Source organism: Caloenas nicobarica, chromosome 17 (assembly GCF_036013445.1).
Source record: "Caloenas nicobarica isolate bCalNic1 chromosome 17, bCalNic1.hap1, whole genome shotgun sequence".
Taxonomy (NCBI): Eukaryota; Metazoa; Chordata; class Aves; order Columbiformes; family Columbidae; genus Caloenas; species Caloenas nicobarica.
Genome location: NC_088261.1, coordinates 4,077,224 through 4,104,158, shown reverse-complemented (window position 1 = coordinate 4,104,158; position 26,935 = coordinate 4,077,224). Strand labels below are relative to the sequence as shown.

Below are 26,935 nucleotides of genomic sequence, written 5' to 3'. Positions count from 1 at the left end.
GATGCTGCTGCAATAGCAAGTTGTGACATCCCTCTGAAGTGCGGGGAGCATCTCCATATGCTGGGCTTTGCCCCCTGTACGCAATAACTCGGGCTTGGGTTCTTACTCGTGTCTGCCGCACTGGTGAGCGCTGTGGACAGGCTCCGCGGGCTCCTGCCGTGCTCCTGCGGGGGCTTTCAGGAGGGGAAACACTGAGTCCGGAAAGCCAAAGGCCGCTTTCTTCCGAGGGAGGAAAAAAAATCACGCCTTCGAAGAGCACAAGTGGGTTCTCGCCGCCTCCTCCCGCTCTCAGCTCGGCCCCGGCGCCACCGACCGCGCTCCGTGCGCGTCCCCCCCGCGGCGGCGGCACCGGGGGCAGCGCGGGGCACGGCAGGGGCGCGGCCGGCAGGGGGCGCCGCGGCGCTCCCCAGACCCTGCCCCATGGTGACGCAGCTCCCCTTGCCGCCTCTCATTGGTCGCTCACCGCCTCGCCCTAGCGGCTCGTTCCCCCCGGCCGTCGCTCATTGGCGGGCGGCAGAAGGACCGCCCACCCGTGGGCGGGGCGAGCGGCTCCGCCTCGTCCCGCTGCCCGGCGGCTCGGCGGCGCGGCTCGGCCGGGCGTGCGGCGGGGCCATGGCGGGCGCGGCGCGGGGGCTCGGCCGGCGGCGGGGGCTGCTGCTCCCGCTGCTCTGTGCGCTGCTGCTGGGCCCGGGCCGCGCCGCACACATCAAGAAGGCGGAGGCGGCAGCGGCGGCGCCCGGCGAGGCGCTGCGGTACCTGCACTCGGCCGAGCTGGGCGAGGCGCTGCGGGAGCTGGCGGCTGCAGCCCCCCCGGGCCTGGCGCGGCTGTTCAGCATCGGCGAGTCGGTGGAGGGGCGGCCCCTGTGGGTGCTGCGCCTGACGGCGGGGCAGGAGCCGGAGCGGCCCGGCGAGGAGCCCGGCGGCGCGGCCCTGCCCGGCCAGCCGCAGGTGAAGCTGGTGGGGAACATGCACGGGGACGAGCCGCTGGCGCGGCCGCTGCTGCTCCGCCTGGCGCAGGAGCTGGTGCGGGGCTGGGCCGGCGGCGAGGAGCGCATCGGCCGCCTGCTCAACACCACCGACCTCTACCTGCTGCCCAGCCTCAACCCCGACGGCTTCGAGCGCGCCCGCGAGGGCGAGTGCGGCGGCGGCGACGGCGCGGAGGGCGGCCGGGAGAACAGCCGCGGCCGCGACCTCAACCGCAGCTTCCCCGACCAGTTCGGGGCAGCCGAGCCCGACCTGGAGCCCGTGCCCGAGGTGCGAGCCCTCATCGCCTGGATGCGCCGCAACAAGTGAGTGCGGCCCGGCCTCTGCCCGCTTCCCCCCTGCCCGGCACGGCCGGCCCCGCGGCTCCGCTCCCCGGGAGTTTCACCCTGCTCCCAGCCCTTCCTAGTGCTTCCTAGCAGGGCTGGCTTCTCCCTTGCTTCTCCCCAGCCTGCCTGCTGTGCTGGGTTGGCCCTTTATCACAGCCAGGGACAGTCCTGCACGCAGTGACCGGGCTGTAACGCGGGTGCTGGCCAGTGCGTGCGGGAGAGCGGTTCAGTGGCCGCAGTTTGCCGGGCACTTGCCAGGGAGCCACACTAGCCCCACTGGGTGCAACCCGTGCCCTGCACGCACCCTGGCCTCCGTGGCCATCTGCGCGTCTCCCTTCTCCAGGAGCCTGCGGCTGGAAACTTCTGCTCGTCCACTTCATCTTGAGCCTGTCTGTGAGTCTTGCTCTTGGGGCTGATAATGCTTTCACCATGAGCTGTGGGATGCTTAAAATATTTGGGGTTAAGTGTATAGTTGGTCTGTGTACAAACACATTAACAGTCTTGTACAGGGCTTCCCCCATCTTTGTGTTTCATGGAAAATTCCCTGGATTTAGCAATAATGATCTGTGCAGCAGCGTTTCCAAATACAGGCCCCGCTTCTGCGGCACTTTTCCCCTTCTGTCCTGTTGAAGCATGCAGGACCGGGCCTTCAGCTCTCACCGTGCAAGGGGAGAACGGTGGGAAGCCGCTGTGACCATGGCAGGGCAGCCCAGGAGGGGAGACAGTGTCTGTGGAGCCCAGCCCCGCTTTGCAGCCCTGGGACAGCCCTAGAAATCGCAGTGGCTGTGCTGGGCACTTTCTCTTCGTTTGCTGTGTGGTGTTCTTTAGACAGCTGTGGAAGGTCCAAACCACTGAGGTCAGCGCAAACAGCCACATGAAGTTGTGCAGAGAAATCCAGAATGCAAAGTCTGATCGGATATGAGCAACACACTGAACTGTGGCCCTTCTCCCAAACTGGGGACAGAGAGAAACGCAGAGGGCATGGCTGGTGGCCACAGTGCGCTGTGGGGCTGTTGGTTGGATCCAACCGTCACACACAGCCTTCAGATTTCTCTAGTATCTGCTTAGTTTTAGGGAACAAAATTTGCTTGGACAAACTATTAAAACTTGGTGGATGATGGTGGCTGTAGGGATTATTGCTCTAGAGGAATTTCATGAACTGCACCAGTCATTGCTTGTCCTAAGGATCCTTTAGGACAGCTCTGATGCAGCGGTTTGCACCAAAATCCCTCCAGACTTGGTTCAGCTCAAAATTGGTTACTAGGGGAACTCTCGCATGTTCTTAATATAATTTTGAAAATTCCTTGTGCTTTTTATTTTTTGCAAGTATTTGAGGTGGGATTTGCATGTGAGCCAGGGTGAAACGGGAAGAACGTGGTGCTTTGTGCATCCCTCTGCCTGGCAGCACCAGTTAATGCTGGTACAATTGTTAGACTAACATAACCGCTGCTAGAAAAATGAATGGGTAAACACAACTGTTTGATTAAAAAAAGAGATAGTGTGTGTAATGCAATTTGTGTGTGCTATTTTAAGCAAGGCAAAAGTATCGGTCACGTTACCACTGCTTGGAAACTAAATCCTGTTTGACTGAAGGAGGAGAGCAATTTTTCCTCTCAATGCTGTATTTGATGGAAAGAGGAAGAGCAGAGACAATTACCTTTGGAATTCATTGAAATGCTTGTGCTGCCTGTGATCAAATTGAAGTGTGATGTAGGGCATGCCGTGCTATATTTTCTGACTTGGGATTTTAACTGCTCTGTCCCACATCCAGATTTTATTTTTGCAAGTCAGTTCTGTTGTACATACCAAACATTCCTCAAAGCTTGACAAAGAGCCGTGTACATCACTTTATGCACAGGACACTGCTTGTCTGTCATCACGTTTGAGGACTCTATCTTAGTCTGCAGCATGAAACTTGCTATACAGCCAATAATGCCAGATGTCAGTTTGGGGAGAGAATAAACCCATCCTGAGAGTTGGTTTATTGCAAAAATCTGCTGACTTCCCCACCATGCTCCCCCTTGGACGCTGTTCAGACCCGCTGACAGTCCTGCTCACTGTGCTGGAGGCTGGTGTTAATACGAGGGGATGTGTCTCCCAGGACAGCGTGTCTTTTTGCCCAACAGTAGCCTACTCAGTGTCGGACGAGTGTGTATCTGTTAAGTAGCCTTGGTGTAGTTGCAGCTCCACAGGCTGATGGAGCAGAGTCCGATTGTGTCCTCTTCCAAAACAGTTGTTACTGATGGGCAGCTTGTTCAGTGCACACATTTTGCTTTGTTGATCCAAATAGAGTTTGGAGGCTGCGGAGAACACACTTTGGGTGGAAAGGCAGCAGAATAACTGGTTGGGTGGCTGTAGCCAACTTCCTGTTGAAATTGTTCCAGTATGACTCTTTTTTTTTTTTTTTTTTTTTTTTTCCTTTTCTTCTCCTTCCCAACCTCAGGTTTCTGCTCTCTGGCAACCTGCACGGTGGCTCAGTGGTTGCAAGCTATCCCTATGATGACTCTCCCACACATAAGCCCACAGGAGTCTACAGTAAATCAGCTGATGACGAAGTGTTCAAATATTTGGCCAAAGCTTACGCATCACATCACCCCATAATGAGAACTGGCAAACCCAATTGCCCTGGCGAGGAGGGAGAGACCTTCCAAGATGGTATCACAAACGGGGCCCAATGGTATGATGTAGAAGGTAAGTTGTGCTGGCGAATTGCTCTAACAGAGTGTCTGACACAAATAGTTTCTTGTTCCCACTGGGAACTTGAGATCCAAATGCGTAGTGATTATCACAGAGGAAAGGCCGGTGGGTGAAGTGATATTTTTAGCTTTGAATGTGTTCTAGCAGCTTAAAATGAAGGCAAGTGGCATCACAGGCACACCAGTAAGTGCTCGATGAATCACAGCTTGGGATATGTTCATAGGGAAGAGATCACAGCGAACTGGAGGGCTCTTCCTGACCTTGTTAGAGGCTGGAGAGTTACCTTGTGTGCGAGAGGCTTCATTTGCCAAATTAATTGTTTTTAGGTCTCCAGACAGTTATTGAATTTTGATACAGGAAAGAGGAAACTATTGGTGAAGGTATTAAACTAATATTCTGTGAGGTTTTTTAACCTCCGAACTTGTGAATTTTTAACTGATTATAGAATAGCCTCCTGTAAAACTATGTGAAATTATTTAAATGCATGGTCTGAGCTAAGCTAGCTGCTCTCGCTGGAAGTGGGGAAGGAGCTTTTCTACGAACTGCTCCGCTGTTAGACCTGTGCAGATGGCAACAACCAGCACGGCCTGTTCTCATCCACCAGTGCAGCGGGATCTAGAAGGGATCTGAAATTCGGTCTGCTGGGGCTTCTAGTAGAGCTCCCGTTCCCTCTATCAGGCAGCTGCTTTGGAGGTGATCTAACTATAAGCAAATTACCCACCAGTGCCCCCACTCTGCTTGTGTGAAGGTGTCTGGCTTGGCTCAGCCGCGCAGTGGGCTGCTCTATGTGTGGTGTTTTTGCTGAAAATGGGATTTAAATGACAGTTTATGTGATGAGATGCTCTTGTGGAAAAGACACTGTGGGCTGGCGGGAAGAGAAATCTTGGCCATGTCATTAGAAGAAGTTACGCCATCGCCGTGCCCCCTCAGCGGATGTTGTACAACCGCGGCCTCGCCAGACAGTGCAGAAACTTCTGTGGTGAGGACACAACCAAAACCTTGCATAAATGATGCGGAGAAGTTGCACTGGTTTGCTCTGCTTTCCCTCACGCTAGGGCTGAGGGATGATGTGCTGAGCAAGCGGTGCCATCGAATGTTTATCTTTGAGGGCTTACAACTTAACAAATTCTAATAACAGGGCATCTTTCCAAAACAAAGGCTTCAGATCTGCCTCCTTTCTTAACCCTGCATCCACCTTGCTTGGGAAGGAGGGAGAGGGATCCGTTATTGGGTCTGAACACATCACCTCGGTGCTGGAGAAGGAAGTCTCGCTTTCAGCGGTGGCTGAATCATTCCCCAGGATTTCACTGGTCAAATAAGATGTCGTGTTCAAACAAGATGTGGTTTTTATCTCTTTCTTTAGCAGCTGTGTCCTTCCCTCCGCCCCGCCGAGCACGCCGGCCCTGGTGTTTGCTGGCTCAAGGTTCACTCTGCTGCTGTGAAAAGTCCAGCAGGAGAAAAGTTTGTGTAGTCTGGTGAATTTGCTTGTGAGGGAACAGGATATCCTGGATGATCTGTGCTGCTGTGTTCTGGTGGCAGTTGTTACCGGCAAACATCTCAGTCGGGAGGTTTGTCAGCTGCAGCTCTAGCATTTTCTGGCCTCGTAAAGGAGTGGGATGGGTGTGCTCTGAAGGGCAGGTGGTTCCAGGGCTTTGGATCTGTGTTCCCCTGCCCTCAGGGAGCTGCATTTTTTGCTGCAGCGTTAACTTCTTTATCCTCCTCTGAGGATGTGAGACCTGGCTAGTGGCCTTTGGGGCCACCTTTGCCTTGCCAGTGAGCAGAGCAGAGGTTTCACCTACTTTCCTTTCACAGGAAACGACGAGGCGTGAACTGAAAACCAGTTTGCTCCATGCTGCCATCGCTGTGGTTTATATTATGTCCAACAGCCTTCAGCTTCTGCGGAAATAAGCCCCTTTCGCTGTGACAAGCCGCAATCTCGGGCTCAGCGCTGAGGGCTGTAGGTGATTTGGAGGCAGATTCATAGGGAGCACGCACTGACACCGGCTCTTGGAATGGAGCATTGCTGAGGCTGGCAGACCTGTGCGTTTTCTCCCCAAAGTGGTAATTTGTGTCTTATTGCTGTTGAAGACGCACAAGGGGAAGGCGATGGCAGCCCTTGGAGCACCTCCAGGGCTGAGGAGTTCACATAAAGCATTACCCGCAGGAAGGGCATGGGTGAACTAACAGTATCACTGAGGCCAGCATACATGTATTTTGATATTGTGTGAAGTTACTGTGTCCCGTTGGGGTTTTAGGTGTTAACAATAGTTTTTAGTAGTAGATGAAGAGCAGGCGAAGGAGAGTCAATTGTATTCTGCGTGTGACAGAAGCAGCAAAACCACCACGATGGCTGTATTGAGTCACCTGGCTCGCTCAGCTCTGTGCCAAGGTCTGCGGAGGTTCGTACTCGGACCAGGAGGCCTTTCCCAGTGACTGCAGAATTTAACTGTGTGGTAAAATGAGACTGGGGAAACCCCAGTACCCTGCGGGAGCTCCCGGGGCTCAGCTCTAGAGAAAACCAGAGCACACGGTTCTGTGAACGGTGCGGGGCACGTGCTCGTGACCTGTCGATCAGGTTGTGGCAGGAGAGACCGTGAAGGCTCCATGTGAAGTAAAGCCAGGAAAAACAAAGAAATGAGAACATAATGTCTCAACAGGTGGAAATTTTCCTGCCACATTTTATCATGTGAAATCAAACATGCTGGAAAGCCAGCCGCCTCATTGTCCTGGAGTTACCAGTTCAGGTTTATGCTGGTGCCAGACCCCATTAACTTTGATTTGAGTTTGCAAACAAACTCTTACGTGTGTCAAACCGAGGTGGCAAGTACAAACCACGGGAGTAATTGTTAAGGTCAAGTGTGAACAGGGGAAGATGGCTCTCTGCCAGACGGCTGAATTTGGCTTCTGCATTCCAGCTGCTATAGATAAGCACGTCTGTGATGGGGACGCTTTTTAGAGGCTATCTCTGGTGTACGTGCTCTTACTCTTCCTTTTTAACCTCTTGGGGTTTTAACTACCAAGTGGCTGGTTCAGATCAAGAAAATACATGCAGGTCTGGGCTGGTGTATGGTCCAGATGATGCCTGGAAAGTGGTTAAGACACTGTTTAGGTCTTACCTGTGGGAAGGACACGCTTGCCTTTTTTTGTAAAGAGACAAATTCGGAAGTTAAAATCAACATAATGTACAATAGGGTATGTTGTGGGCAGCCTTGGAAAGTCTTGTTATTTGCAGTCCCTTACTAAAAGTTCTTTCCCTTGCTGATTTAACTGTGATGTCCAAGTGTTGGAGGTGTTTCTGGTGTCTATCAGAAGGTGCTTCTCAGGTTGAAAGTGGATTTAGGTTACATGAGTGCTTACTAGGGTGTTTTGACTGCGGTTACTGACCACACTGAGCTTCCAAACAGCATGCAGTGGCATCAGACTCAGAGCAGTTAAAATGAGCACTGAGAACAGCGAGTGCTCATGGCATCACTGTGGTGGCTTCTGTTTCCTGGGCATGGCAGCAGAAGGTTGCATAGTGCAAGCTCTGGTACAAGTTTTCAGGCGTGTCTTTCTGGGATATGCACAGTTAGCTGCCCTTGTGTGTTTGTGTTTGCGTGAAATTCTGGTTGCAGATTTTTCTGTCTTCTTGAGAACAGTATTGGCTTGATGGTTCGAGGGTCTGATGCTTCTTTTCACACCTAACGTGAACTGCTGGGCAGTGCGGCGGTGGTGCAGCTCCTGGGGACACCCTGCCCTCCTCTTACTGCCCCGGGAAGGCTGCAGGGCTGTGAGCTGCAGCTCCAGGAGCTGGAGCATGAAACCTCACCTCCTCTGAGTTTTATTGATTGCAGATTAATGGACCAAAACATTCTCTGGCTGCTGCTGGTGCTCACCCTGGTCCCATGCTACGAGACAATCGGTTCTGTCCACAGAATAAGCCACTTGTGCCACGTATTTAATCACGTCTCTAGCTTGCTTTGTGTTGTCTGCTCCCTCTGCAGAGCAGACAGGGCTGTTTCTCTGCTTTAACTTAGCTGCAGATCTCTTATCTCCTAATGTCTGCTCCAGCAAGAGCTGGAATTGAAGATTTCTGCATAATGCAGTTCGAAAATATTCCTGGCTGGCCTGAGAGGCCTCTCTTGGCATGTGCTCTATTTATGGTATCTGGATCCCCAGGCTTGACTCTAGAGAGCTGCATTCTCCTGCCTGCCGTGGAGCCTGGCAGGGAGCAGAGGGAAGCTTGTCTGCATGAAACTCTGCAGCACTTGTGCTGCAAGAGCTCTGGGATCCTTGCCCGAAGTGCAGTCCCAACGCAAGGAGCGGGATGGAGCAGGAGGGAGATTTGTTCTGAGCATTTTTGTGACCTACTGCGAGCCGGGGACTGACTTGCTGTGGCTGTAAGCTGCTCACTTTTGCATTGCTTTCCTCAGCGGTAAAATAGGTGGGATGCTTCATTGGAAGACTGAAGCTTTAACAGTGTGGGCTAAAAGACACCCTGTGATTAAAAAATGCTGGAATAAATCCTGCAAGTTATCCCAGATATTACCCAAACAGACAGGTAGAGTAGAAGCGCTGTGGTCTGACAGTCCTCTGCCTTGGGTGTGCTTTTTCTGCTCTGCTCCTTGAAGGTAGTGCTCTGCTAAGGGTAGGCTGCCTATAAGTCTCTCTTTACACCTCCAGATCTTCTGCACAGCCAGGAGAGGCTGTGCAGATGGTATATGGAAAAATATGTAATTCCACATGCTGTAAAAATAGCTGTCCTGCTCTGCAATGGGGCCGTGTGAAGGCCAAATATGTGCAGCGGATACAATCCAAATTTTCAGTCATGCAATGGACTACTTTCTCAAAGAGACAGTTTTACCAAAATTGATGTAGCAAGCTCTAATTTAGTCCGTTGCAGCTCTATTATGGGTGAGCATCTGTCCTAAATTTCCTTGAGTGGCAGATGAAGCACTAAATATGCTTCATAATGGCTCCGGTTTACGTATGGATGTTTTCAAATGCATTAGCGTCCTGCTATGAACAGATGGTTATAGGCTGGCAAATTGTTTCACTCTGCCTGGTGTTTACTGGTGAGAGAGCAGCCCGCTGTGGGTTATTTTTCTGAGCCTGGTAACAGGAGCTGAATAAAACCAAGTATGTATCAGATTTGCAGGCCTTGTTCCTCTAACCTCTTGAACAGAGTTGGAGAGTTTTAAAGCCCTCAAATGCTTTTTGGCTCCCTGCGCTGGACAGAAAAGTCTCTTTCCTGTTTTGATCTCAGCCCATGCACAAGCTGCAATGCTCTTTCTGGTGGCCAGTGACGTTTGATTCGTTACAACGAAAGCCTCATGTTCTCTTGGCAGGAGGCTCCCAGAAGAATTGAGAGGAACTGGGACATCTTTGGTGTGGTACCATCCCGCATACCTTCCCGGGGGTCTGTTCTTCTAAATCCTGTGTTATGCTGTCAGTCCATCTCCACGTTACCCCAGTGCGGTGGGGCTGCTGAATTCAGAGCAGTGGTCCCAGGGCCGTGAATGCTCACAGCCACCACATTGATTATAAGACTCCTCTGCTTGGTAAAGTGCTGCTGATAGCTTTTCCTGGCCGTGCATTAACACAGCCGCTGCAAATGCCAGCTAGTGCATTTGCGTCATGGTATTGATCCGTTCTGGCCGGTTAATTAGGCAGCACCCCAAAGGGTCCCTCACTTGTGAATGACTAGGAAACTGCTCAGACAAAGCAAGTGAGGTTTATTAGCATAACACTAATGTAGCGCTTTGGTGGGTGAAGCAAATGATGGCAGTACAAAGTACGTGTTTCTTACAGATCTGCCTGCTGGGGTCCTGCAGGCTGGTGCCACATGGGCTGTCTTCTGCATTCCTCCTGAAGTTTGCATCTGCCTCCTGCGAGGCGAATGTGTGGCTGTCCCGTGACAGAGGGGCTGCTGAGCCAGTTCGGCTTCCTGAGCTCATCCAGGAGGGACCCCCTGTCTGTGCCCAGTGTGCGGGTGACGCTGGTGGCAGTTGTTCAGTCTCTGGGCCGGGTGGTCTCAGGTGCTGCTGTGAAGGTTGGGAAGTGGTGGCCAAGGCCATGGCACACCCGTCTGTCCAGATTGTAACTGAATAAGGTTGTGTAACCCAGAAGGTACCGTCAGTATGCATAAAACCTACCGTGGTGCATTTTCCATACTGACACAATGGCCTGATTTGCTGGTGGTGGTGGGAACGATCCTCTCATGTGGCCATGACATCTGGCTACAGTCATGTGGTGGGATTTGTCAGGGTGACTCCCAAACCTGTTTCACAGACTTGTGGTGGTTTTGGAATGTCCTTTTTGCTATTGAAGACTCCCATGAATGTTTAGAAGGCTGAACGTGTGCAGTCTTCAGCAGCATGCTGGAGTCTGAGCTCCAGATCCTGAGTGTTGATACCTGCACATCCTGCTGGTACATGATTTATTCCTGTTTGAGAAACAGGTTTGCTTGCTGAGGGTTGGACGTAAACTTCAGCAAATGGGGTCAGGACACTTGCTGGAACAAGGTGACCTTTCTGTTCCATAGCAGTGCCTGTGGTTTCTCTGAAAAGCAAGAATGGCAAGATGAGCTTAATGCTGGGAAACAACTCTCTGCACTCCTCTTTTCTGGTGCTCATGAAGAGTTGGTTGGTTTAAAGCTAAGCTAGCAAGCTGTTCCCAGGTGCTGCGACATCCTTAAATTAATTGAGACTCCTGCCTTAAAGAAATGTGGGAGGAGGCTGGTGACTTGGCCGCCGGGCTCAGGGAAAAGAGCAAGTTTCCCCGGTGGACAAATCTGTGTCCTGTTCTCTGGTGGGACTTGGCTGTGGTGGGGTCACAGGAGTCCTCAGCGGTGAGGGAGGTGTCACTGCCCTCCCAGATCAAGAGGAGAGTTTCTTGAAGGTGACTTGGACTTGCTGCAGCTCTCTGCATGCTGTCACCATCTCAGATCTCGCCAGACTTTCTGCTAGGGCGGCTCTAAATATCAAGTAAATGGAAACCTTCAGATAAGGAGTTGGAGGAAAGGAGCGGCCTGAGGAAGCAGAGAAAGGGAAGCCTTGTTCTTGTCTTGAGTTTTGCTGAGATTTTTTTGGGAGAACAGCTGTGCGGTCCTTGAAACTTTCAACATGCAGATTTGAGCTGCCACCTCTCAGCTTGATAGTCTGGTGTGTTCTTTTGTGTCTGAGGCTTGAAGCTCATTTTGGGTAGATTAATGTCTCTTGCAGAAAAAAACCTCACAATCTAAAGGTGGCTTGGGGTGCATGGCAAAAGGACTTGGCAGCAGTAATGTTCCAACTCCAGTGTGCCTGCCCTGGCCCCCAGGATTTGTAGTGTCTGGAAAATGTCTTTGCAGTGAAATGAACCCTTATGAATTTCCAAGTGCTGTGCTGCTGAGTTCAGCTGGCAGAGCAGTGAGACAAAAGGGACTGTCATCTCTGAGCTGCCTGTGGCTGATTTGAACGACCCAGTGTGCTGGTTACTGGGAGAAACAGAGCTTGGTCTCCCCCAGCACAGGCGCTCACCGCGATCTGATCTGACTTTTCTCCTGAGGTCGTTCACTCTGGAGCTAGGACAGCATCATGGTGGGATGCCGGGGATGCTGAAGGACAGGGAAAAATGTGCATCCCATAGTGGGATGTCTGTGTGTTGCTCTTGGGACATGTCTCTGCCTCGTTTTCTCAGGTGGGATGCAGGATTACAACTACGTGTGGGCCAACTGCTTTGAGATCACGTTGGAGCTGTCCTGCTGCAAATATCCACCGACCTCCGAGCTTCAGCAGGAGTGGGAGAACAACCGGGAGTCTCTCCTCGCTTTCATCGAGAAGGTAGTTTGGGCTGTGATGGGGTGTGGGGGGGAAACCCGCGTGTCCACAGTGGGCTGAGAGCACCGCGTTCAGCTGCTCCTGTGGCTTTGTTTGCTGCGTGTGGTGACACAACTGCTGCCGTTGCCGTGCAGAGTTCTGTGGCTACAAAGCTGCTGTGTATCTCTGTGGTTCTGCCACAGTTCCCACATCCTCCACGACAGTGGAGCTCCACTCAGAGGGGCCTCGTGGGGTGCAGTGTTAAACAGAGAGACCGATCAGCGCGGTTCTCACTGAGTGATGCACCATACCTGTGTGTCCTCCGTGCCGTGAACCTCCAGCGACGTTCAAAAGCACCAACGCTGCTGAGACCTTGGCTTGCAGAGTCTTCTGCCAGGCTGTCTCCAGGTGCCCATGTATGAGTTGAGTAGGTGACAGTGTCTTCAGCCAGTCTCCTGCATTGTTTTCCTCAGGTCCACATCGGTGTGAAAGGCTTTGTGAGGGATGCAGTCAGTGGAGATGGCCTGGAGAACGCAACCATTGTTGTCGCTGGTATTGCTCATAACATCACAGCAGGGAAATTTGGAGATTACCACCGACTGCTTGTGCCTGGGACGTACAACGTGACCGCAGTTGTAATGGGGTAATGTCTCTGTGTCAGCCTGTGTCCATACTGCCAATCGCTCATGTTCCTTCACTTGATTTCTTTCCCCAAAACATCTCGTTGTGTGTTTAAGGGGCTTGTCTGGAAGCTGCAGCAGTAAAGGACTCCAGCTTAGCGCTGCAGCTGTGTTTGTTCACCCCGTGCCCTCCTGCAGCAGGGTGCTCGTGGATGCACAGCATTTCTGTTACCTTTGATTGCTTGTATCAACCTATATCTTCTTGGGCAAAGGAAGGAAGTGGAGCAGGGTCACCACAGTCAGAGTTTGTGTTGTCTCAAGTCTGGGTGTGAATGTAGAGCTTGCCCCTAGGCCAGCCCTGTGATATGCTGTGGCTGCTTCTCCTGTAAACAAGAGCTTTTGCCTCTGTGACAGAGCAAGGACAGCAGCATGGTTGGGTCTGGGGGCACTGGGATGAGTCCTGTCACCTTGTTCACTGGTGCATCTCTCACATAGTCATTGATATCCCAGTATGTCTGGGCTGGGAGGGGTAGGCTGGAGTGGTGGAGAGGCTGCAGGGAGTTTTGCCGTCTGTTCTGCAGAGCCTCCTTGCTAAAATGACTTGGTTTTTTTTTCCCACAGTTACACACCAGTGACTAAAGAGAACATCGAGGTGAAGGAGGGAGCTGCAACAGAAGTGGATTTCTCCTTACAGCCAGCTGTAATGCCACTAGGTCTTAATGTCACGCAGTTCACAGCAACGCCTGCTCCTGTCTCTACCGTCACCCCCACCCCTGTGCAGGCAGAGGCCCCAAGCCCAACCTCTCTCCATCAACCCATCCAACCTGTAGACTTCCGCCACCATCACTTCTCAGACATGGAGATCTTTCTGCGGCGATACGCCAGCGAGTACCCCAACATAACCCGGCTCTACTCCGTGGGCAAATCAGTGGAGCTGCGTGAGCTCTATGTAATGGAGATCTCTGACAACCCTGGCAACCATGAACCAGGTAATGTGGGAAATCCGGCCTGAGAGAGCAACACTCAGGGTGCTGAGATGTCTCCAAGCTTTAATGTAGTATTTATAATTGTCTCTCTGGTGTGGCCATGTGTCTGCAGGTGAGCCAGAGTTCAAGTACATTGGTAACATGCATGGGAATGAAGTTGTGGGGCGAGAGCTTCTCCTGAACCTCATTGAGTACCTCTGCAAGAACTTTGGCACGGACCCTGAGGTGACCAACCTGGTCCGGAGCACACGGATCCACATTATGCCGTCCATGAACCCTGATGGCTATGAGAAGTCCCAGGAAGGTATTGCTGTCTGTGCTGAAGTATCTGTGGGGTTTCTAGCTCTGAGAACAAGCCTTTGGGTTCAGGGTACCTCTCTGAGAAATCTGGAAGCTTTGCTGGACCAGAGCTGCTCTTGGCACAGGGAGGCTGGGAAGAGGTTTGGTGTGTGCTGTGGGATGAGTGGGCAGACCCCGTGTTGCATGGTGCGGGCGGCCAACTGATGCTTGAAGCTCTTGAAAAGAGCTCTGGTACTTCAGCAGTGCTATATGCTGCCCCTGTTTGGGTCCCCTTATGGTTTGTGGCTATCCCAAAGCTTATTTTAAAAAAAGACATTCCTTTGACATAGCTCATACTTGCTGTGCTTTGGTCCATGCTCTTAATAACATGTGATGTGGGAACCAGGCTGTCTGCAGAGCACTTGTCCAAGGATAATATCGACTTTTATCATGATGTTGAAATTGGCAAAAACATCCTTCAGGGAAGTCCTAAAGACTGCGCGGCTCTTGCAGATTGGCAGAGCAGAGTCTGTCCAGAACGATTTTCTGGAAGCAGTACTCTTGCTTGGATTTAACAAAGAACTTGTCTGACTGGTTTGCAAAGGGGAGCTCTGAGGTTTCTGCGGTCGTGACATCCGGCTGCTGGGATCGTTCACGGTTCGCTGCCTTTCTGCTAGTTGTGGTCTGACTAGCACTGAGAACCTGTGCAAACACCTGCTGAAAGGGCCCTCGGACACTTCTGGGCACAGAGCAGTGTGGGTGTCCCCTGTAGGAAGCCAGCACTGTTGTGCTTTCTGCTGTTTTCCATTAATTGATAGTTGTAAGCTCTATAGTTCAGTGCAGGGGCTTCATCCTCTTAAGTGGGAACTCGCACAGGGCTCAAGCTTGAACTTGTGTTTAATTTTCAGGAGACAGAGGAGGTACCGTTGGCAGAAACAACAGCAACAACTATGACCTGAATCGGAACTTCCCAGATCAGTTCTTCCATGTGGTAGACCCTCCGCAGCCAGAAAGTCTTGCTGTCATGACCTGGTTAAAGACGTACCCATTTGTGCTCTCCGCAAACCTGCACGGAGGTACGGCAGCCAGACCGAGCTCCTTCCTTTGCACTGAAGTTCGAGGGGTGGGAGTTTGCAGGGCCATCTCCACAGTGTTCCAGACATGAACCAAGGAGCTCTCGCAGAGCTCTCTGCCCTTTGCATTGCTATGAAATGGCCAGGTTCCTGCAACAGGGGTAAAGCCATTTCCAAAGGGCACAAAGAGTAAACCAAACCTTTTGTTCGTGCTGCTGGAAGACTGATCAGAAGCTGGAAACAAAGGTTGAAAAACGTGTCCCCAAGCTCATTCGTAGGGTGTGTAAGAGGCTTCTGGGAGGATCACAACCACTTCTCTGAATGGAGCGCATGTGTTGGGGAGTAGTTGGCTCGTTGCCTGTTGGGAGATGGGAATGGACGGTGTCAGCAGCTGGGTCTGGGAATGTGTGCGGTGCTGTGGTTGCTGGAGTCTTTGTAGTATTCATAAAACGAAGGGAATGAGATATAATCCTGAGGGTTCCCTGCTTCGAATTGCATGGCGGAACTATGAAATTTGCTGTAATTTAATTATCTTTTTGGAGTGATCTAAATTAAGTCTCTGTATTACAGTTCATTCCCTAGACAGTTTGTCTGCTGGCTGGTAGCTGTGGTAACTTGCAGGTGGTTGCTTTGTGTGTGTTTAATTTTGTAGAAGTGCTGTGTGTGGGTACAAGGGAGCTGGCAGGTCTCCAGCAGCGGTGGTGTCTGGGGTTCCAGGATGCTATTAGTACAACTTGCTTAGGGAAAGCGTCAGGAAGCCAAAGATGTTATAATCTGTCAGAGCTTGCAATAAACTCCAGAAGGCTGAAAAACTACAGCAGTTGGGCCAAGGGCACTGTGCATGTTCTAGGAAATTGCTCCCCTTGCTTTCTGTCCTCTGCGAAAGCGATTATTACGAGGTTGTGCTCATCCCTCCTGCCTGTAAGAGCCAAACCTTTGATGTGTGGTGCCTTGGGTTCACCTTCCCAACTGGGTGGGGCCTTATCTCTTTCTGTGCTTTTGTCGTCTCTTCTAGCCACTGGGCCTAATGCTTTGTTTGAGTCTTGAGAAAGAGAACACTTGGCACTCTCGGGAGAAAAAGCAAAACTTCCCCTATTAGGCTGAGAGATCACTTGGAAAGCAAGTACAAGTCAAAGCTTGTTTCCCCTGCAGGTTCTCTGGTGGTTAATTACCCCTTTGATGATGATGAACAAGGAGTAGCTGTATACAGTAGATCCCCAGACGATGATGTGTTTCAGCAGCTGGCGCTTTCCTACTCCAAGGTAAAGCTGTAATGGGAAAATGGGCACATCCTGCTGGGTTAACTCCTGATGGCACCGGGACCCTCCTGAGCGGCTGGTAGAGGAGGATGTGGGCGCTGTGTGCCCACGTGAACCTCTGTGTTTGGTAACTCCAAGTGTGTGATTAATGTTAGAACAAAAGTGCCAGTGGCTGTCGAGTGCAGAGACTCAGCTTCAAGTGTTGCATCTTGTTTTTTAGGAAAATAGAAAGATGTATCAGGGAAGCCCTTGTAAGGATATGTACCCCACCGAGTACTTCCCCCATGGCATCACTAATGGGGCTCAGTGGTACAACGTTCCAGGTAAAGTAGACCTTAAATCTTTTGCACTGTTTGTCCTCCAAGTTAATGCATGTGCAGCTTAAAGAATTTAGTCTGATCAGTCACAAACTCTGCATTGGTCAGCCCAGGTTACTGCAGTTTAGGTTTCTTTTATAACCCCTGAAATAATGTACCCAGATAAAGTTGTTCCTGAGGGAAGGAATTTATAGTGTAGTTTTTCTGGCTATTGGCAAAATGGTTTCCTGAAATTTTACAGCAGTATACTAGCATGAAAGGTATTTACAAGAAGGATGGTTATTTGTCTGCTGTTTTGGCATCCCTTTGAAGATTGAGTCTTGCCCTGTGTAAAAAAAACCTCCTCTCTTCAGCTATAAAATGCATACTATAGTTTGTACTTCATCTTTCTCTATCTGATAAATACTTTTTGTTTTTTAAGCTGTAGTACAATTGCCTTCAGGAGACCTTGTCAAAATGGTTTTTACATTCCTGTTGTAGGTGGGATGCAAGACTGGAATTACTTACATACAAACTGCTTTGAAGTGACCATTGAGTTGGGCTGCGTGAAATATCCAAAAGCTGAGGAGCTGCCCAAGTACTGGGAGCAGAACCGCCGATCTCTCCTCCAGTTCATGAAGCAGGTGAGACACTTTGACCCCAAAATATTGTGTGAGCTGCCCCTGGGGTTTGTGTTAGATATACCAGAACGAACAGGCTAATCTGTGTGCTGAAGCAGGTGCTGCTTCCTGGCCAGGCTTAGTACCTGCTCCACAGAAACCATCCCCGTTGGAACACGTCTCAACTCCCCTCCTTCTCAACATACCAAAAATCTGTGACTCAGTGATCCTTGTCGGTCCCTTCCAACTCAGGACATTCTATGATTCTATGCAAACAGCAGCCAGGTGATGCTGGTGTGGGTTTTTCGTTTCCCACTACCTTGGTTTTCCCTTGGCTGGGGTGGCCTTTCTGCACTGTCCCCATCTCAGTGGGGGCTGGTGGTTGCGCTGCGCATCTGGGCCATGCAAACAAAGGTGTGGAGCAGAGAGCGCTGTGGTGGCGCCCTGAGCCAAACAATTGCTCATTGTACTCAGCAGGTGTTCTTTGTCCACGCCAGCTGCTGGTGAGCCTAACCTTGAAGCCTTTTGGAACGTATCGCTCCTCTGGGAATGCTGAATGTCCTGGGCTGGGAGCTGGTGGGATGTGGGTGTCAGTGACCCCACAGCGATGTGTGGGGTGGGAGGATGAGCGTGGGCTGGCACTCAGCAGGGCTCCGGCTCTGTGCTCAGGTTCACCGCGGTGTCTGGGGATTTGTGCTGGACGCCACGGACGGAAGAGGCATTCTCAACGCCACCATCAGCGTTGCCGAGATCGACCACCCGGTGACCACCTACAAAGATGGAGATTACTGGCGCCTCTTGGTCCAGGGGACGTACAAAATCACAGCGTCTGCCCGAGGGTGAGCGAGCCACGGCACAAGGAGCAAACAGCTGCGCAAGTGACTTCCCAGTCAGGAGTAGTCTCATTGCCTCTGCCTGCAGCAGATGCAGGCGTGGGTGATTCTCCTGCCCTCTGGCCTGGGCAGAGGCAGCAATGTGATGCTACCCTGATGTCCAAGACAGCTCACCTGGTGCTGGGGTACAATCCAAATCTTCTCTCATTTGGAGATGGGGAAGGAGTTGATAACTTAGTGTCTTTAGGGGAAATTCTCTTGCAGGCAGCTGCCCACAGAAATGACCTCATCACTTCAACCACTGCCAAAACCTTTGGGTTAAAGCAGCCTGACTTGTTGTCCTACCAGTCTGCCATGTAACCCTGCAACACCTGAGCCAAAAGCAGCTCAGCACCTTGTTGGGCCCTGAGCTGCTCCCTGGCCTCCTGCCGTTCCCATGTCCCTTTGAAGTGTTCCTGCTCTTTGTTTTTTTGCTTTGTGCTTTTGAGGGGAGCAGTAGCAGTCCCACACAAGTGTCTAGTCAGGAAGGTGGGGTGGCTTGTTGTGTGACGTCTTGAACCCCTGATGTCCTCTTGTGCCTTCTCTTCCCTGGGTAGGTATGATCCAGTCACAAAGACGGTGGAAGTTGGCAGCAAAGGTGGGGTGCAAGTCAACTTTACTCTTTCACGGACAGACATCAAAGTGGAAGAGGGGAAGGCGCCGGTCTTGAACACACCAGACACCAGCGACCCCAACGAGAAGGAGTTTGAGACCCTAATCAAAGACCTATCTGCTGAGAATGGCCTGGAGCACCTCCTGCTCACCTCCTCGGGGGATGTCCCTCCTTACCGATACCGCCCCTACAAGGACCTCTCTGAGTTCCTCCGAGGCCTCTATCTGAACTACCCCCACATCACCAATCTGACCAGGTGAAAACTCAAAGCAGCAGAGCTCAGCTCCTCCCCGAGCAGCAGCCTGTGGTGGGGAGGCAGTGAAATGAGGAGCAGTCAACACAGAGCAGAGATGGGGAGGGTGTTCCTCCCCTTCCCTGTGGTCCTCGAGTTTGGTGGAGGCCTATGTACAAGGGCATGGTGGCAGAGCAGGGACTGCAGGGACTCGCAGAACCATCCGTGTGCTTTTTCCTGAGACATCATTTTACTGACTTAAACCTGGGGTGCTGTCGGTTCTCCAGGGTTAGCCTGGGACTGGCAATATTCACAGCGTTGATGTCCCAAGTTTCTGCAAATACCTCTTGTTCCATACTGTTTCCTCCCTTTTTTAAGTCCTTTCTGACATCCACTCTGCTAAAGAGTCCCCAGCAAAAGTGATCAAATTTGACTTGCACATCTCAAATGGCCTCTCTTAATGTCTGCCTTCAGATTTTAATTCAATAGTGTGAGACATGTTTGCGTTAGCTTGACCTGAGCCAAGGTCTCTGCCTCCGTGCAGGAGACCAGCTGTCTGCAGTCCTCTGCTTTCCTTTGTGACCGGTAGTGCTTATCCTCTGTCAGCTTTAGAAAGCACAAATCTCTTTGTCCCAAGACCTCATTTGCTTGTTGTTACCAGGCACAGCATGCTTCATGTGCTGTCCCTGCTGGTGCCAAGGCAGCTTTTCTGATCTGTGGCCTCTATTGTCCCTCCAGTTGCATCAGCCTTGATTGTGTTCCCTGCTTCACTTGCATTCAGTTTGCTAACTTAACGATGCGACTGTAGCCACAACTTCTGTGTTACTGGAAACAGGCCTGGTTTTGTGCCCTAAACTGCGTGCTTTATAAATTAATTTGACGTCCAGATGTACCCTGCTCTGAAGGAAAACAAAACAATAAACAACAAAACAAAAAAAAAAACCCAACCAAACAAACAAAAAAAACCCATCAGAAGCACAGAGGCATTGAGCAGTTCCACATTTATGGTGATGTTGTAGGCTATAGAGAGATATATGAAGCATTGGGCAACCTGTACATTTGATGTAGATAAATTCTTACGCAGATGCTTGTGTTCAAACTGATGTTCTTAGTGAATGTGGTTCAGTGCTGCTGCAAGTATCCCGTGATGAGGTTGTGTTCTGTGTGTCACGTGTCTTTGCAGCCTCATGCAGGCAGGCAGCGGTTCCTTTCCACACTGGGATTTCTCCGCGAGGCTGGGCTAGGGATGCTGCTCTGTTCCTGAGCTAATGCTGTGGTTTTTCATCTCTTGGCAGTTTGGGTCAGAGTGTCGAGTTCCGTCAGATCTGGTCCCTCGAAATCTCCAACAAGCCCAACCAGTCCGAGCCTGAGGAGCCAAAGATCCGCTTTGTTGCTGGTATTCATGGAAACGCTCCTGTTGGTACAGAGCTGCTCCTGGCACTGGCAGAATTTCTTTGCATGAATTACAAGAAGAACCCTGCTGTTACAAAGGTGGGAAGCCAATGCGAGGGACCATCTTGGAGCCCTCCAGTTATATCTTGAGAAGTCAGTGCTCACTGGGAGAGACTTGTTTTGTTAGCAGTGCCTTGTGGGTTGCAGTGATGGCACACGTAATGGGGAGGTGTTGTGAAACCCACGGGATGGTGGGAACCTCTGGCTGCTGATACCAATATAAGCAGCAGCTCCTAGGATGAGATCCAGGCAAATGAGATGTACAGAAAACGAACCCTACTAATTGCACTTTATGTACTGTTTCTCCTCCTTTTCTGCAGCTGATTGACCGAACTCGGATCGTGATTGTGCCTTCCCTGAATCCAGACGGACGTGAGGTAGCACAGGAGAGAGGCTGCACGTCGAAGATAGGCCAGACTAATGCTCACGGCAGAGATCTGGACACAGACTTCCCAAGTAAAGCAAACTAAAGCAAAGTGGTGTGTAGTGTCCCTGTAGAAATGCTGCTGTAGAACTCTCCTGTGAGCTGCTCTAGGGTTGGGTGTAGTTGTTTGGTTACAGGTCTACCAGTAAAGAGAGCAGCACTCTTGTCCTAGAGCCCAGGCAGCACAGCTGCTGGGAAGCTTCCAAAGCTTGGGTCTCCCTTACAGATGGTAATTTGCAGTCTCTTTATTTGCAAGGAAAAGACAAAGCAACGTTCTTTAGGAATAGTCTAGAGGTCAGACAAGGCCTAATGTATTTTTCCTGTTAACTGATTTATTTCAACCCCCCCATTTCTGAAAAATGCCTTCTGTTCATTCTCCCCAGAAACAGCCTCCTTTTTTTCATGCTTTTCTGGTTTCCATGTAAGTGCTTGCTGTATCCATAGCACTGTATCAGTGCTGTGCTCACCCTTCCTGGGCACAGTGTTCTCTCTGGCCAGGTTTGGCTGAGATCATCCCAAATGCTTTCTTAAGAAAATGTCAGTTCAGTGACATTGAGAGAGCAAACACACATGAAATACCCTCTGCATCACAAAAATAAATAGCTTGGGGAAACAGTGATGTGTCACATTTGTTTAGTTTAGCAGATGAATTCAGCCCATGGGTAGTGTGGACTAGGTGATGTCAGGTGCAGCTGCTGAGATCTAACAAGTACCTTTTAATACATGCAGCAGACTTAATTTCAGACATAAACAAAGAGTGTACTTCTGCTGTACGTAAACAAGAATGTACTTCCCTTTTCTATTTGTTCTTCTGATTTACAGGCAATTACTCCCGGTACTCAGGGGCACGAGAGCCTGAGACCAAAGCCATCATAGAAAACTTGATATTGAAGCAAGATTTCAGCCTCTCTGTTGCACTAGATGGAGGATCCCTGCTTGTCACTTACCCGTACGACAAGCCAGCGCAGACAGGTATGACCGACTCCTCCAGGGCCCTGCACACACCGTTACCTCAGGCTATCTCTGCAGAAGTTCATTTGACCACATGGTGTGAGAGTTTCTTGCACTGGTGATGTTCTGTAGCCTCCTTTTGTGTTCAGCCCTTTGTATGTGGAGTTGACAGTCTATAAATAAAGCTATAAAACCTCACAGGACTCAGCTACAGATCAGAACACTTAACCATTTCTGTCCTACAACAGTATTTCAACCTTTCCTCTGCCAAAGCCAGTCTAAGTCTGCTTTTGATGCCACCCCTCAGTGTTAGAGGAAATCTGGAATGCCTCAGAAACAATGTGTGTCGCTGTTTGGTACGGGATTGTGGGGTTAGAATGGGAATCTGCCTCCCCGGTGAACAAGAGTTGCAATCTCAGAGTGTCACGTTTCTCTTTATAGTGGAGAACAAAGGAACACTGAAGCATTTGGCGTCTCTGTATGCAAACAACCATCCTCTGATGCATTTGGGCCAGCCAGGCTGTCCAAATAAGTCAGGTATGTTTGATTGAATCCTTTAACCCCTGTCAGCTTGTGCTGGACTCTGCTAGAGCAGATCTATCTGACAGCTCTGTTCTTGCTCTCTCAGATGAGACTATTCCTGGTGGTGTGATCCAGGGCTCTGAATGGCACAGTCACTTGGGAAGTATGAAGGTACAAGGCTTTCCATCTCCGCTAAACAAGCATTAAAAAGTATATTTGTTCTGATGTCTGGGCAACACTTCCCCACCTCCAGCTGCACTTTGCAAAACTTTTAAAATACCACTTATTTTGTTGTAACTGTGGCTTTGTTTTTTGCAGGATTTCAGCGTTACATTTGGTCATTGTCCTGAGATCACTGTTTATACCAGCTGCTGTTACTTCCCGAGCGCGGGGCAGCTTCCCAGCCTGTGGGCAGACCACAGGAAATCCCTCCTCAGCATGCTGGTGGAGGTGAGTGCCGTCCGTGGGAGGAGATCCTGGCAAGGAGTGAAGGTGGCGGGGAGAGGGAGAAGAAGAGAGCGGTACAGAGAGTCTTTGTGTTTTTATTGGTGCTCTGTAATTACAGATGGTCAAAATTTAGACTGCAGGAGGAATGGCTTGAACAAAGGCAGCAAGTGACCAGGAAATGTGTTGACATGAGAGTTAAACATCTGCTCTGTTTTGCCTCATGGTGGGCTGAGCAGTCCTTGCAGTATTGTGCAGTTTTATTTATTATGAGGGTCAGGGATGGAGAATGGGCTGTGTTCTGAGGGGAGGATTAGATCCTGTTTTGTTACAAGTGTGCCATATGCTTGGATCCGAATGTGAAGTGTTTGAAATACTTTATTTCAGGTTCATAAAGGAGTCCATGGGTTTGTCCAAGACAAGAGCGGCAAGGCAATTTCTAAAGCTACCATTGTTCTTAATGATGGTTTGAGGGTCTACACTAAAGAAGGCGGCTATTTCCATGTGCTGTTGGCTCCAGGTTTGCATAACATCAATGCCATAGCCGACGGGTACCAGCAGAAGCAAGTCAAGGTATATGAATGTCTGTATTGGGGATCTTCACCCCATTCCCTGCCATATAAAAGCATCTCCTGTTTGGGCTCTGCCTCATCATCTGTGTTTAGCTGCTGATTATGTGCTCAGAGTAGCTATTTTCTGCCATGTTATTAATATAATGAATGGAGAAGAATTTCCCAGGATGGTAGGGTTGTTTTGGGCAGTAGCTTTTCTTTCCATTGCACTTGTCTTGGCGGTCCTGCCCTGGTCAGCAAGTACCTCTCTTGTCTGGACACTTAACAGAGGTCTAAGCTTTGAGACAGCCTGAGCTCTCATATCTTTCTGCAGGTCTTGGTACGTCATGATGTGCCCAGCTCTGTGTTCATTGTATTTGACACGGAAAACAGGATATTTGGGCTGCCAAGGGAGCTGGTTGTAACTGTTGCAGGTAAAGTGACACTTGGAGCTTTGCTTTCTGCATTGGTTCACACTGACAATCACCCTTCTCTTCACTGAACTGGAAAAGTAGCCTGAGGTCTTCAGAAGGAAAGCAAGAGATGGTTAAACACGTGCTTGGCCTTGCAAACCGGTCCAACAACCCTTGGATCTGGTGATGCTGGGCTGGCAGGTGGGAGGGAGGAAGCAGAGAGTGTTGCAAGGGTCTGAAGGGTCCAGAATGGACTTTGAGATGCCTGGAATGGGGAGAGCCTGTTTGTGCATAGAGCTGGGACCTGGGGGATCTTGCTTCTTCCCCAAGGTTTCTTTCAAGTGGTGTGGCACCAGTTAAGCATTAAGACTTCTTTTTTGTTGTTGTTGAGGTGGCTGTTCTGGAGAGGGTAGAGTTTATACCCAGTAGTCTGCAGAGGAGCTCAGTGGTGCTATCGTAGGCTGTGAGCACAGAAAATAAAGCTAGTACAGCACTGCTCTGGAAGCAGCTCTCTTGCATGGTGTGTTTTCTGTGGCCTAGGAGGAGGGAACAGGGTCACAGTGAAGTGAGGAAAGTGGTTGTGACTGTAGAAGGGAAGCGGGATGGTGGCAAGCCTGAGTCTCTGGGGTGGGGGAACATGGCATTAACTGTAATGTCTTCTTTCTGGTAGGTGCAAGTATGTCTGCTCTGGTCCTCACCGCCTGTATCATCTGGTGTGTCTGCTCAATTAAGTCCAACAGACACAAGGATGGTTTCCACCGCCTCCGGCAGCACCACGACGATTACGAGGATGAAATCCGCATGATGTCCACCGGCTCAAAGAAATCCCTCCTGAGCCATGAATTCCAGGATGAAACAGACACTGAGGAGGAAACATTGTACTCCAGCAAACACTGACACCTCCAGGCAGGACAGGAGGTTCCCATGGACCCAGACCCAGTGGTGGGGGGTGATCCCTGCGGTTCAGTTCTGAAACATTAGCTTGTCCTCCAGAGGTGCGTGTGGCAGCTCCCAGCTTCCCTCTACTGTTTGCTGTTCCTGTTCATGTGCAAATCAGTGGGAGTTGGAGGCTGCATTTGGTCTAAGGACAGGGCTTGTTACATTTTTGGGTCAAGATCTGGAGGTTCACATGACATTGTTTGAAAGGCAGCTTAACAGGGTGGCCAGCAGAGTTCCTTGCACTTCCCCAGCATCTCAACACAGTGAGCAGATGGTGGGGAAGTGCCCCAAGACCTGCATGGGGTTGTAGTTACAACACTCCAAAGCAGCTTCTCTACCTGTTTTGATTTTGTGTTTTCCACTCTGTGCTTGGGGGAAGACAGATCCTTCACTTGACTCCACATTCTGCAGAGCAGCCCTTGGAAAAAGACTGTACTTGGTTCTCAGCTGCTCCCTTGGAGCTTTTCCCCAGCATGAGATGCTGTGGCCTGCTCTGGTCTGCAGTGGGTGTGGAGCACATCTGATGTGTTGCTAGTTCCAGGCAGTGACTTGGTGTCCTGAAAGCTGGGGGAGATGACATCCATTCTTGATGTGAGCTGGAGAAAGGAGTGAATGTCAGAGCTTCAGCAAACTCTGACAAAGTTCAGTTGCTTGCCAGCTCTGCAGTAGTGCCGTTCCTGACTTCTGGGGAAGAAAGAAAATTTATCCCCATAACCCCGAGTTGCTTCTTGTTTGTGTAGTAGACCTGGTGTTTGGGGTCTCATGTTAGTGTTAAAACAGCAGAGTGTCTGGAAGAGCAACCGAAGGTTGTTCTCAGCAAATGGATGAACAGGTTGTGGCGGATACTGTAGAAAAGCAACCAGTTACTGACTCCACCTGATCGAATTTGCTCTAACCCACCACTATTCAGGAGGAAACAGTGAAATCTGACCACTGCTTTGTATTTGAGCATTATTGGAGCTGCAGGGAGAGGTCGTAGGAGTATCCATGGCCCAACTTCAGTCTTAAATTTTGAAGAAAAGCTGCACCATTTGCCATTGCCCACCTCATACCATTTAGTGATCAGAGCACTTCGGAGACACCCCTCTCGTCAAGCTCTGGTGATGGTGGGCATCAAATCAGCCTGCTGGCTTGGCTCTGTTCTGCTACTGCAGCATCCCTGAAGTCTGTAGCAAGAGCTCCACCTGCTTGTGTGTCTGCAGTTGTGTCTGCTGCTGCAGGGGCCAGGGGGCAAGGCGTGAGGGAAGGCTGAACGGCTGTGCTGAAAGAGAAGGGAAAAGCAGCCAAATTCTGTTTCATAGCACTTGGCAGGAAGGTGGAAAGAGGAGCCACAGCCTATGTCCCCAAGACACATTAGATTTGTGGAGGTGTCCAGAAGGGAAGAATGGCTGAAACACTTGATTTCTAAAGCCTTTATATGCATCTCTGGCATTCCTGTGTTCTCTGGGCAGAAGGCTGGGGTTAGAATAGGCACTTATTTTCTTGCTGCTCATTTTATTTTTTCAATTCTTGCCCCACTGACCTGGAGCCTGGTGCAGCGATGTCTTGGGCATCTCATTTGCCCTGAGCCTATGTGTTCTCCAGCAGCCCTGGGAGATGCACTAGTGAAACCTGCGTGTGGTGTCTCTGGAGAGTGTTTGCAGCCAAACGTGTGGCGGGGTCTGTGCTGCAGGGCTCTGACCTGGTCTCCTCTGGGGAAAGAGCACAGCAGGTTTCCCGTTGACAGCTGTTGGGCCATGGCACCTGCGGCAGGAGCTGTTCCTCACCTCGGCGTGGGGTAGATGCCATTCCCAAACGTGCCTGTGGCCATGCTGCCATCCTCGTCTCAGCTGAATTTGTGCAGCTATTTGGAGGGACAAAGATAACCCTTGCACACCAGTATACCGTACTCCCTCTTCCACAGGGAATTATATTGCAAGAAACGTGGTAAGATCTGGCTGGGGAGGTGTGCTAGGAACAGGGACGTGAGGCTGAGCATTCCCTGTGCCCTAATCTCTGAACTTTTCCTGCTTCTGAGGGCTCTAACAAGACACACTGCTGGGGTTTTATATTAAAGTTGAGTTTGCAAACAGCTCTTGGGGCTCTGGGCTTCATTTGCGCTGGCAGCAGGTAATGGACCGAGCTGGCCTTGCTTTGTCCCACTAGCAATAGGTCTCGTTAGGAATCGGCCCTTTGCCTGTGCGAGTGTTTTGCAATTAGTGTGGAGTAGCCGCATCTTTCTAAGGTGAGTGGATTTGAGATGTTTTGCAAGTGTGTGAGACTTTTCTACGCAGCAGGACCCGCTGGGGTGTCCGGCTCTCGCTCCATTAGCACCGGGGCCATTTGTCGCCGGTGTCGGGAAGGCAGGAGCAGCGTCCCCTTGTCCTCTGTCTGTCTGTCTGTCCGTCCATCCGCAGGCGCTCCTGTCCCGGTTCTGGCAAGGAGCCGGTCCCCTGCGGGTGCTTGTCCCCGGAGCGTGTCGATCCGTGCACTGTGCCTTCAAATGTCCATTTTTAAAAGGGACTTGAATCTCCTGGCGGCGGGACGGGGCGGCGGGAGGCTCTGCCCTCAGCCGGGCTCTGTTTTTTACCTGTATACTGAGATCAAATAATCTGTATAAAACTA

General features: G+C 50.7%; 1 protein-coding gene across 1 annotated transcript; it reads left to right on the top strand.

The window, feature by feature from the left end:
• The first annotated feature begins 574 nt into the window (after positions 1-574).
• Positions 575-26,935, top strand: CPD (carboxypeptidase D). The gene is made up of 21 exons (XM_065646918.1): positions 575-1,289; positions 3,754-4,001; positions 11,667-11,809; positions 12,259-12,428; positions 13,027-13,394; positions 13,504-13,695; positions 14,579-14,746; positions 15,896-16,005; positions 16,223-16,325; positions 16,800-16,942; positions 17,588-17,757; positions 18,348-18,659; positions 19,931-20,126; positions 20,408-20,543; positions 21,334-21,483; positions 21,904-21,999; positions 22,091-22,155; positions 22,303-22,434; positions 22,816-23,001; positions 23,314-23,413; positions 24,063-26,935. The coding sequence occupies exons 1-21, from the start codon at positions 613-615 to the stop codon at positions 24,287-24,289; spliced, it is 4,092 nt and encodes a 1,363-aa protein (XP_065502990.1). The 5' UTR covers positions 575-612; the 3' UTR covers positions 24,290-26,935.

What these genes read in the sequence shown, in the direction of transcription:
- CPD (XM_065646918.1), top strand. Translation starts at nt 613, where the DNA reads ATGGCGGGCGCGGCGCGGGGGCTCGGCCGGCGGCGGGGGCTGCTGCTC. An exon ending in CTATGAGAAGTCCCAGGAAG is followed by an intron (nt 13,696 to 14,578) that starts GTATTGCTGTCT and finishes TTTAATTTTCAG; the next exon opens with GAGACAGAGGAGGTACCGTT. An exon ending in AGGCTGTCCAAATAAGTCAG is followed by an intron (nt 22,000 to 22,090) that starts GTATGTTTGATT and finishes TTGCTCTCTCAG; the next exon opens with ATGAGACTATTCCTGGTGGT.